Here is a 13,462-nt window from a genome sequence, read left to right as displayed (position 1 = left end):
TGGTAATACAAATGCAACTGTTTTTACTTCTCAAATTGTCAGAGGTATGAAAATTACTCCACATCACGTAATTCCAAATGAAGTAAGTAAAAAAAAAAAAAAAAAAAAAAAAAAAAAAAAAAAAAAAAAAAAAAAAAAAAAAAAAAAATATAGTTTTATAAAAAAAAAAAAAAAAAAATATAGTTTTATAAAAAAAAAAAAAAAAAAGTTAATTTATATTGATAATTTTTTTTATTTTTTTATTATTATTATTATTTATAGGATGTACAAGAATCATATATTAGATTATTTGAAAATAAAACATTTGATTTTGAAAATTTATCAGTATCACAAATTACTTTAAGTTTAGATGGATTCATTTCAAACATTCCATATTCAGGTTTAAGTAATACATTTTCAGAAAAGAATGGTAAAGTTGTATTGAATGCAATTCAAAAGATTTTGAGTGGATTAAAGATTTCAGGTTTAGGTTCATCATCATCATCATCATCATCAGCTTTATCAACACCAGGTTCACCACAATTACCAACTCAAGATGATAAAAATGATTTAGAATTAATTTCAGTAGTTTTACAAATGTTAAGAAGAGTCGTTGCAACTAGAGTTGGTTTCGAATTATTTACTCATTTCCCACATTGCAAAGTACCATTAATTAATTTATTAAGAAAATCAATTCAATGTATTGATGATACTATTGCTTATTATGCTTTAGATTTATTAATTGCTTTAATTCAACCAGGTAAATTTCTTTTTTTTTTTTTTTTTTTTTTTTAAATTTTATTTTATTATTTTTATTAATAATTATTTTTTTTATTTTTATATAGCATTTGAAGGTGATTACGAACCAGGTCAATGCCAAGCAAATAAGAGAGAATTATTCCTTAGTATTGATTTGAATAAAACTATATTTGAAGTATGTAAAAATAATTAAAAAAAAAAAATTAAAAATTATTATTAACCAATTTTTTTTATTTATTTTTTTTCCTTCTAGATTATTCAAAAACATTCATCAGCAGGTACAGGATCATTAGTTTTAAGTTCAGCAATTGAATTATTAACATTATTATTATGTGATCCATATAGTGAAACAACAGATTCAACCATTTTTAATGATTTATTAACAAGAGTTGGTAAATTAGGTAAAGATTTATTTAAATTGTTTGTACATCAATGTCCAGCCATTTCAAAGAATGCAGGTATGTTAATGTCAGTTGTTATTAATGAAGGTGAAGAAGAATTAGCCAAACAAATGCAAATCATTTCAGTGGTTGAAGGAGCATTATTACGTCATTTACATGATTCACTCTTTTTAAAGATTAATTCCAATCAAAATAATCCAACCAATCTTAGAAATCAATCAAAGAGAGAAATGAGTAAACAATTGATTTCACTTTGGACTGCAGAGAATAAAGTTTGTCGTCAACTTTTGGATAGAATTTTCCCAAGAGGTTTAGTTCAATTCTTGGATTCACAAGAGGAGGCACCAAAAGAACAATTGTTAGAAAGTAAACAAGGTACAACCGGTCCAAAACATATTAAATTGGGTGTGTTTGCCAATTGGAGAATGAAAAAGATCATTAAAACCAGAGAACTCATGGCAAAGGCAACCACTCGTGTTAGAAAGGAAACTAAACCAATGAGACCTTACAATTGGGCAATGTTTTTCCATCAATTCAATCAAGATCATCGTGATGCAAATCTAATTTGGAATCATACAACTCGTGAAGAGTTGAGAGAATCAATGGATAATGAAATTCGTCTCTTCCAACAAGAGTTGGAAGCCGCTGGTAGAGAACCAATCGCATGGAATGATGAAGATTTCGAGGTTCCTTATCCATCATTAAAGAAGGAGATCTCTGTCGGTGGTTATTATATCTCTTTATTGGTTGATGGCACTAGCAAAGGTATTAAACTCATTAATCCAGGTTTATTCTTTAACGAGTTATGGCAAAACTTCCTCTTAAATGAATCAGCCGATCAAAAAGCTCTTTGTTTACGTGCAATGACATTGGTATTCACTCATTATCATACTCATCCATCAATGACTCATCCATTCTCAAATCTTTCACATTTAATCGAATTACTAGAGAATACATTCGATGTTATCCTTAGAGATCGTTTGTTATTGTTTATTCGTAGTTTACTTCAAGTTAAATCAAATGCCAAGATTTTCATTGATAATCGTGGTATCTATAGATTATTGGATTTAATTACATTGATTCATACTCATTACACCTATGGTGAAGAAGGTAAACTATTACCAGAATGGTATTATGCTGTCGATGTTCAACAAGAAGGTAGTGGTGTCATTCAACAACAAAAAGCTGGTCCTGTCTCTAGAACCGATCTCTTTGACTTGTTGAATTCAAAGAAAATCAATAGAAATACCAAATGTTGGGCTCAAGGTACTGAGAAATGGAAACCACTTTATCAAATTCCAGAACTTCGTTGGACCATTATGAATGGTCTTACCCATGGTAATGTTGGTGGAGTCTTACCAAAAGCAGAATTAGGTAGTGTAATTTTGGATATCTTAAATGCTCTCTGTAGCTTTAGACCAACACGTCATCCAGTTACTCATGCTGTAATTCGTCCATTACCAAGAGTAAAGAGAATCATTTGTGAACCATTAAATCTTCCAAGAATTGTTCAAGTATTATTATCGGGTCAAGATATTTTAGTAGAGAAAACTGCAACCCTATTGGCATCATTATTGGTAGATAATAGCATTGTCACAAGTAAATTCTATTTAACTGGTGCTTTCTTCTTTATGATGTTATATCCAAATTCAAATGTACTTCCAATCGTTCAATTATTACAAATCATTCATAACAAACAACATTTAATCACTAGTGATGAATCGTTGAGTCGTCGTTCAATTTTGTTACCATTATTACCAGAGGCTTTGATTTGTTATTTGGAGAACTATACACCAGAGAATTTCTCATCTAAATTCCTTTCAGATAATGATGATCCAGAAACCATTTGGAATAGTTCAATGAGAAAAGTTATGAGAGAAAAGATAGAACTTCATTTGGCTTCATTACCACAACGTCTTCATTCAAATACTACAACCATCTATGAATATGTTCCAATTCCAAAGATTGTATTCGAAGAGTTGGAAGGTGAATTATTCTGTCACTCTTTCTATTTATCACGTCTTTGTAACACTCGTAAGTTCCCAAATTGGCCAATAAAACAACCATTAGAACTCTTTAAATCAGTTTTATTGGTTTGGTCTGAGGAAGCTGTAAAAGCACCACAATCAATGTCTGTCGATGAGGCTTTGGAAGTCTTGAATTTGAAACCAAATAAAGGTGCCAATGGTAAAGCTCACAACTATAAAGATGATGATATTCGTAAGGCTTACTATAAATTGGCTGTTAAATATCATCCAGATAGAAATCCAGATGGTAGAGAAATGTTTGAAAAGATTCAAGAAGCTTATGAACTCCTTTCCACTGTTAACAATATCGATAATGAAAGAGGTTCTGATAAGAAGATCTCTTTGTTATTATTAACTCAAGTCATTCTATACACTCGTTTCATGGATTTATTCAGACCATTCAAATATCCAGCTTATCCACAACTTTGGAAATTAATTAATGAACTCTTGGTTAATGATAAAGCATTTGATAATACAAATAAGACTCCATTGATTTCACCTGCTATGGCTTTATTATATTTAACCGTTGAAGCTTCACCATTGAATTCCGAAGAAATCACTAGAAACAATGGTGTACCAATCATTGCTAAATGCTTTGATAAAGCTGTTACCATTACCTTCCAACCAATTGATATTCCAACACTTATCATTCAAACTACTCCAATCTCACCATCATTCGCTGGTAAACAACATAAAGGTGATTTACCTGAACCAAATAAAGATGGTTCAACCTCAACTTCCTCAACTAATCCACCAGATTTTAATTCAACCACTGAACAACAATCTGCTCCAAAAGCAACCGCTACACCATCACCAACTACTGGTAATGCTTTAATCACTATTAGATCATCTAAATTCAATATCAATGATCATCAAGATGGTGGTGCCGATATTCCAGGTGAAGTTATTGGATCTGCTTTAAGAACCTTTGCTGTTATGGCTAAATTCCCAGGCTCACGTAAACAATTGGAAGCCAATAATCTTTCATTGAAAATCTGTGAAAATATTTGTAAATGTCTTTATCTCTCCTATAGTCATCCACATATTGTCACCTATGCATTGGAGGCTGTTTATCAATTCGCCCGTGAAGATGATGAATTACAACAATCCATTATTAATGCTGGTGTTACATGGCATCTTCTTAGATTATTATATGGTTATGATCATACCCTCTTCAATAGTGGTATCACTGTAAACACTGATTCCAATAGAATCATGATTGCAAATATTCATGCTAAATTATCTTTGAAATCTATTAGACGTTTCTCTGGTATTAAATCTGAAGAAGATATGGAAGGTTACGTTGAACCATCAGATAAACCAACTGAACCAGTTAAAAAACCAGCTGCCCCTGTTGTTCAAGTTCCAAAAGGTCCAATTGCTGTTCCAATTCCTGAATTAAATGGTCAATTACAAATCACTGGTGGTAGTCCAACTACTCAACCACAACAATCACAATCTGCACCAACTACTTCAACTTCAACTCCAACTATTGACCCATTAGGTGGTAGTGGAGGTGTTACAAATTCAACAACTTCAAATTCATCACCAACTCAACAATCACAACCATCACAACAACAACAACAACAACCACAACAATCATCATCATCATCATCATCATCATCACCACCACAACAACCAGGTAATCAACTTTCAACACAACAAAAGATTAATACATCACAAATTAATTCATCACCAACTCAAAACTCTCAATCTTCAACTACAGCACAAGCTCAAAAGGAAGCTGCAGCACAAGCTCAAAAAGAAGCAGCAGCTCAACAAAAATATCAAAAAGAATTAAAAGAATACATGGAAAAACCAGAAACTGAATTTAATAAGATGGTTAGAGATATGGTTACAGTTTTCCTTACACCACATATTGTATTGAGATTAAAGATGCCAATTGGTACCATTCCAAGTAAACATTATCATAAACTTTTAACAGAAATGAATACTAAACATGAAACTGCAGCATTCATTTGGAATAATTCCACCAGAGAAGATCTTATGGAATACCTTAATAAGAGATTAGATGATGCCTATTGTAATCCAACCACAATTCATCCATTCTCAACTGATACTTTCACTTATAAATCATTATCCAACGAACTCAAAGTTGGTGGTTATTATTTACGTGTTTACAATGCCAATCCATCAGCTCCAACCAATGCTACCACACCAATTCAAGAGTTGTTTGCTCATTTGGTAGAATTCTTGGCAAAGGAAAGAACCACCAACGAATGTCCAGTCAGAAATCCAGATAAGAAACTTTGGGATCTTTACATTTGGAAGATTACTCAAGCTTTAGAGTCTTTAAGAAATGTTGTACAATTTGGAAAAGTCAATCCAAATCTTTATAATATGGCCGGTTCAAATCGTATGAGATTGTTATTCAGTTTCTTGGCTCATCAAGACAATCAAAAGATTCAAAAGCTTGCTTTAGAGTCATTGTTATTGGTAACTTCCAATATTGAATGTATTAATCATATCTCACAATTGGCCACTGAACCAGAGGGTAGTTTACTTCCATACTTGTTACAACTTTTAGCAAGACCAAATCCTGCTACTTTGGAATTAGCATTAAAGGTAGAACATTCATTGGTTGCAATTTCTCAACACGTTATAGATACCATTAATCATTGTGGTTTAGTTTACTTATTGGATGTTTTCTCAAACAATCAAATTACAATGGAAAATCGTATTAAAGCTGTTGGTGTTTTAGGTAGAATGATCATTGATAAAGTACATGGTCCAAGGGTTATTCTATTAATTGGTAAATTCATTCCACCAGTTTTCAATTCAACAATGACAGAGGATCCGCAACAAACCGTTATGGTATTCGATGCTCAACATGAAAATCCAGAGTTAATTTGGAATAATAATACACGTGCCCACTTAAAAGAAACACTTACAAAGATGCAAAAAGAATATCAAGCTCAATTGGTACAAGCAAGAACCTACAATCTTCATTGGAAATTACCATCAGAAGACTACCAAGTTTCATATAGTCTCGGTGGCGAGGATGAATTGGTCATTGGTGGTGTTTACATTTCATTATTCCTTAAACAACCAGGTTGGTCATTACGTAATCCACGTAAATTCCTTTTAGATGTTTTCGATTTACTCTTAAAACTCGCAAGTACCTCTGAAGTTAACTCTACTTTGGATCCAAAGATTCAACCATTGTCATTGGCTATCATTTCATTATTCCAACATCATAATGTTCTCTCTGATCAATTACCTTCCACTGGTTACATTGAAAAGATTCTTCCATTATTGGGTCATAGTGTATCACAAATTCGTTCATTGATGATCAATATTCTTCATTCAATGTCAGAGAGTCAAGTATGTGTTGATCATTTAGCTAAAGTTGGTAATGTTTGGAGTCATCTCGCTAGAGCCGTCTCTTTACCAAATGATAACTTACCATTGACCGCTGAATGTATTGGTAAAATTTTGGCACTCAATCGTTGTGAAAAAACTTGTCTTTCAGAACAAGCCGCTCGTAGTGACTTTATTAATCAATCTTTGAAACTCTTGGAAAGAGGTAAAGGTGTATCTCCAACCACTCAAGCTTTAATTGTAAATTACCTTAAGAAATTAGAAATGGATCCATTACATGGTCAAATTATCACTGAAATTTTAGATAAATCAGAAATTTGGGCCTCTTATTCTTCCCAAAGTCATGATCTTTTCATTACTGGCCCTGCTGCAAATACTGCTGGTCTATTAACTGGTGGAACTTCTGCTACTTCTGTTGGTCTCTTAACTTCAACTTCTTTCAATTCTACCTCCCTTGGTAAAAATGATGAACCACCTCCATTACTTTAAAAATAAAAAAATATTATAAAATAAAATAAAAAAACGAACGAAATTTATAAATAAATAAATAAAAAAAAAACAAATAAATAAATATAAAAAAATTTTAAAATTATAATTTTTATAGATTTCATATTCATTTGTGTTTTCCCAAGAAAATTGCAATATCTACTTTTAGGTATAATACAGAAAAATAATGTGAGTATCGGGTACTTTATATAACAACAATATTTATTGACATTATTAAACAGTAAAAATAAATTAAATTCCAAATTGATCAAGAATTTGAAATAAATCCAAGAGTATAATTTAATTAAGAAAAGATTATAAAGATATAATCCTTAAAACTTTTAAAAAAAACCTTTTAATTAAAACTCATTTTCTATTCCATTTTTCATTAAAAAAGTTTAATCTTTGTTAAATGCTGTTGGTTTTATAAAATAAAATTGATTCAACTTAAATCGCTCATCTATACCAAAAAAAAAAAAAAACTGTTGGCACAAAAGTAAAATAATATTTTTGAAGGCAAAATGACCCCCATCAAAAAAGTTGCAGCAAAAAAAAAAATAACAAATTAACTGCAGGTAGTGCACCATTTTCTTGGGGACACCTTAAAATTTTAATATTTATTGATTAAATTTCAATTTTTTTTTTTCATTTTTACATATTACCTGTCATATCCCACGCTAAATAAAATTTTTTTTAATTTTATAAAAATAAAAAAAAATAAAAATCCTGTCTTTTGGTTTTTCAGAATAATTTCAAAATAAAAATAAAATAAAAATAAAAAAAAATCTTTTTTTTTTTAAAAAAAAAAAAAAAAAAAAAAACTAAAACGAATAATTTAATAAAATGAGATTAATAATTAGTTTTGTTATATTATTAGTATCAATTGTATGTATATTATCAATAGAATTAAGAAATGATTCTTCATATACTTCATCAGATGCATCATCAACAACATATAATTGGTTAAAAACTGAAATGTATACAAATTCAAATACATGTGAAGGAGATTTATTATCAGCGGCATATTTAAAAACAGGTATTTGTGGATTTGAAGGAATTTCAAGAGTGGTCTGTTTAGAGGATGGTTCTATTGAAAATATAATTTATTCAAAACAAGGTTGTACAGGTGATATTAAAGAAAGAATTAGAGTTGAACAAAATAATTGTACAAATTCAGAGAAATATATTTGTACTGAATCAATTGAAATACCAAGTAATACCTATCAAGTTTGGTATACTCATTCAACCTGCGAAAATGATAATTGGAAAGAAGATGTTTGGCAAATGGAATATATTTTATTAAATACATGTTTATTTAGTAATGCAGGTTCAAATATGCTTCAATGTAATTCCACTTTGGCATATGAAAATATATATAATTCAACAAATACATGTAATTCTTCGAACCAAACTGGTTATAAATTTATAACATTACCAGAATGTAGTAAAAAATCACCAGTGTTTTCAATTTGCGATAATGGTCAATATTAAAAATAAATAAATAAATATATAAAAAAACAAAAAATAAAATTTATATTATGTTTTAAATCAAAATATTTTGATAATAATTTTATTTTATTAATTTTTTTTTTTTTTTTTAAAATTTTTATTTTATTTTATTTTTTTAGAGTTTTGGATATTTAACATTAACAACATCAAATAAGAATGGTTCTTTATTATTTTCTTCTTTAATTGTTGGAATTAATTTTCTTGGATTACAAATATCTTTTGGATCGATAGTTTCTTTGAGAGAACGATAAACGTTGATCCAACCTCTTGTAGCATAACGAGTCATCCATGGTACATGTTCATAACCAACACCATGATGATGAGAGAGAGAACCACCATATTTGAAGATGATATCAGTCATGAGTTTCTTTGCTTCAATGTATTGAGCCATATCTTTGTTTTCATTTTGTTTGGAGGCGAAAATGAAGTAAAGACAAACACCATTAGTGTAAGTATGAGAGATGTGAGCACAAATCCAAGCTGGAATACCTTGATCTTTAAAGTGTTTGACAAAGGTTTGTTTAGCATCCTTCCAAAGTGTTTGAAGGTTAGCATAGGAGACAGTAGTTTCAGCGACATCAACCCACATATTATGATCGAGTAAAAAGTCACGAATATATGGAAGATCATATCTTTTTTCGGCCCAAGTTTTACCAGGAGCAGAACCTAAACCAAAGGCAGCATTCTTGGAGAGGATATCGAAAACTGAAGTTCTATGGAAATCTACAACCTTCTTTGGACCTTCGAAACCAATGATAGAGAGACAAACATTCTTGAAATCAAAGGAACGAATGTAATGAAGATACTTTTTAACCATTGCACTTGTGAATTCACTTACAGCACCTTTACTTGGTTTCCAAGCAAAACTTAATTGAGTTTCCTCTGGATCGTAAACACGAATCATTGTTGGAATAACCTCTGAGGAACGAATTTGTTGGAGGGCAGATACAGCATGAGCAAAAGTTGGGAAAAGGAAACCATAGTATTCAACAGCTTGTGGTACAGCATGTACTTTCATAACGGCTTCAGTTATGATACCAAGAGTACCTTCGGAACCGAGAATGATATGTTTATAGTTGATACCAGCACCTGAACGAGCACCATTTCTAAGTTCCAATGTACCAGTTGGTGTTACAGTTCTGAAACTAACGGCCATATCTTCGATATCACCATATTTATCAGATTGATGACCTGATGAACAAGTTGCTAACCAACCACCCAATGTTGAGAATTCAAATGAATCTGGATCATGACCTAAACTAACACCTTGTTTATGTAATTGTTTTTCTAATTCTGGTCCCATAATACCAACTTGAATACATGCTGTCATCTCTCTACGATCAACCCATAAAACTTTATTCATTCTTCTCATATCAATTGATACTGTGAATCTTTCATTTGATACTGGTTCAATTGCACCAACAATATTTGAACCACCACCCATTGGAATAATTACTACATTATATTTATGTGCAAGTTGTACTAATCTTTCAACTTCTTCATGTGAATGTGGTAAAACAATTAAATCTGGTGCATTCTTAACTTGTCCACTTTTTTTTTTTTTTTTTTTTTTTTTTTTTTTTTTTTTAATTATTAAATTATATTAATAATTATTATAATTAATTATAATAAAATATATATTTTTTATCATGATAAAAATATTGACCATGATTATGATTATGTAGTGATGATGTATGATGACGTGTGATGGTGATGATGATGATGATGATGATGATGATGATGATGATGATGATGATGATGATGATGTACGATGACGTGTGATGATGTGTGTCTGTATTTATGTATGTATGTATTTATGTATGTATGTATGTATGTATGTATGTATGTATGTATGTATGTATGTATGTATGTATGTATGTATGTATGTATGTATGTATGTATGTATGTATGTATGTATGTATGTATGTATTTATGTATGTATGTATGTATGTATGTATATATGTATGTATATATATATATATATATATATATGATAATATGTATTATAAACTAAATAATTACATTCTAACTCTAATTAAATCTCTTAATGATTTACCAAAAGTATGAGTAATACGTGCTAATTTATCATCTTTTAATTGATCAGGTAAAAAGAATGCTTTTAATTCTCTAACAAATTCAGGATATTGTTTTGGTGGGTCTACATGAATATTTTCAATTTGTAATGCTGGTGTTTCATCTAAAACGAATGGTTTATCTTCTTCACCTGGTAAAGTTAATTCTTTCTTTATAAATCCTCTAAGTGATGGTAATGGTACACTTGATACCTCTGGTGTTGTCATTGCAATAGTACCAGATGGTTTCAATTGGTGAAGGAATTTTCTTGTATCACCCCAACCATTCCATTTAATTTGTTGATATAAATCAATATGTTCTTTTGGATATTCCTTCTTTTCACCACTCATTATTTGTTGTTGTTGATGATTTCCTTTTAATTTGTAATTACAAAAACGAAAATTAAAGAAAAAAAAAAAAAAAAAAAAAAAAAAAAAAAAAGATTTTTTGACTCTTTGAAAAAAAAAAAAAAAAAAAAATGAATAAAAAAAAAAAATAAAAATAAAAATAAAAAAAAATAAAAATAATTAAAATTCCCAAACCAAAGATATTAATAATGGCGTCATTTAAAAATAGTCGCAATCAAATTGAAATTTCGAAATATTTTTGATAACTATTTTATCTTTATTAAATTTTTATTTTATTATTATTTTTTATTATTATTATTTTTTTTTTTTTAATCAAATTAAAATTACAGTTCACTAAAATATTATTCATAACTATTTTATCTTTTTTATTATTATTTTATTATTATTTTTTTATTTTTTTTTTTTATTTTATTTTTTTTTTTTTATTTTTTTTTTTTTATTTTTTTTTTTGTTTAAGAGTTTTGTTTACATTTTCCACCACTAAAATGAGTTTTAGTATATACATCCAAACATAACCAACAAAATTGATGTTTGCATAATTTACAGGTCATATGATTACAACCACCATCTTTTTCAATCTTTGATTTACATTTTGGACAAGGTTTAGTGTTTTCTCTTGCCCATTCTTCGAATCTTTGGTTTGATGTCTCTTTTAAAACTTTGAATTCGCTCCATTGTTTACAAGTCATATCTTTATGCCCTATTAAATTTAAAATAAAAAATTATTATCATAGTTAATATTAATATTATTATTATTATTATTATTATTATTATTATTATTATCGATTTAATACTTTAAATCTTTTTTTTTTTTTTTTTTTAAAAAAATAAAACTTACATTCTGATTTACAATTAAAGCAAAAAGTATATCTACAAGATTCATTTGTACAAATGATCATAGTTACAGTATCAGAGTCACCAATCATAGCGTTATTACAATTTGGACGTGGACAAAATCTAGAATTTGGATCTTCTTCCAAAGTGGTTTTTAATAAGAAATCTTCATATTTTGCCATTGTTATCTTGTCGACATTATGTTTAATCTCTTGATAATTAACCAATCTACGACATTTTGTATCTGGACATTGAATTGATTTACAATCACCATCAAATATTTTACTCTTGAAATGTTGAGAAAGACATTCTTTACAGAAACGATGATGACAATCATCTAATGTATACATTTGGTCAATTTTAAGATCATCACTAAAACAAATCTCACAAGCGTATCTCTTATTCTCCAATTCTAAATCCTTTTTAATTTTCTCTTCTTCCAAGTATCTATTTAACATTACCTTCTCCTTAAATTCTTCATCTCTTCTTTTTCTTTCTAATTCATTTTGTTCTTGCTCTAATAATCTTTTAATATATTCTGAATCATTTTTATTATTATTTTCATTATTTTTATCACTATTTAAATAAAAAATAAAAAAAAAAAAAAAAAAATTAATATTAGGAAATATGATTTATAATTATTTATATATATATATATATGATATTACACATCAATATCATCTTTAAATTCTGATAAAATAAAAGCCATTGATTCTTTTTCTTGTTGTTCTTTTAACATTAATCTTTCTTTTTCTAATTTCATTTCTTCATCTAATAATCTTACGATTTCTCTTTGTTCATCATCTAATTGACCCTTTATATTTGCAGTTGGTGGTTTTGTAGTAGTAGTAGTAGTAGTTGTTGAGGTAGTGGTAGTAGTTTTAATTGGTTCATCATTTACCTTATTAGTATTATCTATATTTATATTTGTGTTTGTGTTTGTATTGCCATTGCCATTGCCATTGCTATTACTATAACTATTACTATAACTATTACTATTACTATTACTATTACTATTGATATTATTATAGTTATTATTATTGATATTATTATTATTGATTGAGATTTCATTATCATCTTTTGTTGCAGTGTAATTCATTAAGTATTGAACTAAATCATCAATGTTATCAAAATCATTGGTTGCTTTGATTGCAACGGATAATTCTATTGAGGGTAATATAGATGCAACAGTTTTTAACCAATCATATTTAATTTGTTCAATTGAATTTTGAGATTGATGTTGATGTTGTTGTTGTTGTTGTTGTTGTTGTTGTTGTTGTTGTTGTTGTTGTTGTTGTTGTTGATGATGATGTTGTTGTTGTTGTTGTTGGTATTGGTGTTGTAATGAAGTTTGTTGTAATGCTTGTTGAACTTGTTGTTGAACTTGTTGTTGAACTTGTTGCTGAATAATTTGTTGAATTGATGGTTGTAAATTTCTACTATGAAAGTTAATACCATTATTATTAGTATTGTGGTGATTATAATAATTATCATAGTTATTATTATTATTATTATAATTATTATTATTATTATTATAATTCATTGAAGAAGTAGTGGTAGTGGTTGTGGTAGTATTAGGATTTCTGGAGAATGGAAGCTCACCATATTCAAGTTGATGAATATTATTATTATTATTATTATTTTTATTATTATTCACATTTAATGATTTGGATGAAAACTCCAT

General features: G+C 28.6%; 4 protein-coding genes across 4 annotated transcripts in view; 2 read left to right on the top strand and 2 right to left on the bottom strand.

The window, feature by feature from the left end:
- dnajc13 (hypothetical protein) overlaps window positions 1–6,997 on the top strand; it is a gene marked incomplete at both ends in the record, with an annotated part of 8,299 nt that extends 1,302 nt beyond the window's left edge. The window contains 4 exons of the mRNA XM_632746.1: window positions 1–82; window positions 262–739; window positions 825–913; window positions 992–6,997. The exon at window positions 1–82 is cut by the window's left edge and continues 192 nt beyond it. Coding sequence (XP_637838.1) covers window positions 1–82; window positions 262–739; window positions 825–913; window positions 992–6,997 — 6,655 coding nt within the window. The remainder of the gene's footprint in view (window positions 83–261; window positions 740–824; window positions 914–991) is intronic.
- An 840-nt stretch (window positions 6,998–7,837) lies between these two features.
- DDB_G0286291 (hypothetical protein) lies at window positions 7,838–8,485 on the top strand (the record flags this gene model as incomplete). The annotated part of the gene is made up of 1 exon (XM_632745.1): window positions 7,838–8,485. One exon carries the CDS (start codon window positions 7,838–7,840, stop codon window positions 8,483–8,485), a length of 648 nt encoding a protein of 215 aa, XP_637837.1.
- Window positions 8,486–8,618: 133 nt separating this feature from the next.
- On the bottom strand, window positions 8,619–10,926 carry agps (alkyl-dihydroxyacetonephosphate synthase; the record flags this gene model as incomplete). Its single annotated transcript, XM_632744.1, has 2 exons — window positions 8,619–10,053; window positions 10,526–10,926. The coding sequence occupies 2 exons, from the start codon at window positions 10,924–10,926 to the stop codon at window positions 8,619–8,621; spliced, it is 1,836 nt and encodes a 611-aa protein (XP_637836.1).
- A 470-nt stretch (window positions 10,927–11,396) lies between these two features.
- Window positions 11,397–13,462, bottom strand: DDB_G0286289 (hypothetical protein; the record flags this gene model as incomplete). The annotated part of the gene is made up of 3 exons (XM_632743.1): window positions 11,397–11,644; window positions 11,783–12,354; window positions 12,447–13,462. 3 exons carry the CDS (start codon window positions 13,460–13,462, stop codon window positions 11,397–11,399), a joined length of 1,836 nt encoding a protein of 611 aa, XP_637835.1.

Source organism: Dictyostelium discoideum (genome assembly GCF_000004695.1).
Source record: "Dictyostelium discoideum AX4 chromosome 4 chromosome, whole genome shotgun sequence".
Taxonomy (NCBI): Eukaryota; Evosea; class Eumycetozoa; order Dictyosteliales; family Dictyosteliaceae; genus Dictyostelium; species Dictyostelium discoideum.
The sequence above is the reverse complement of the archived record's forward strand: the minus strand, read 5'-3'. Positions and strand labels throughout refer to the sequence as shown.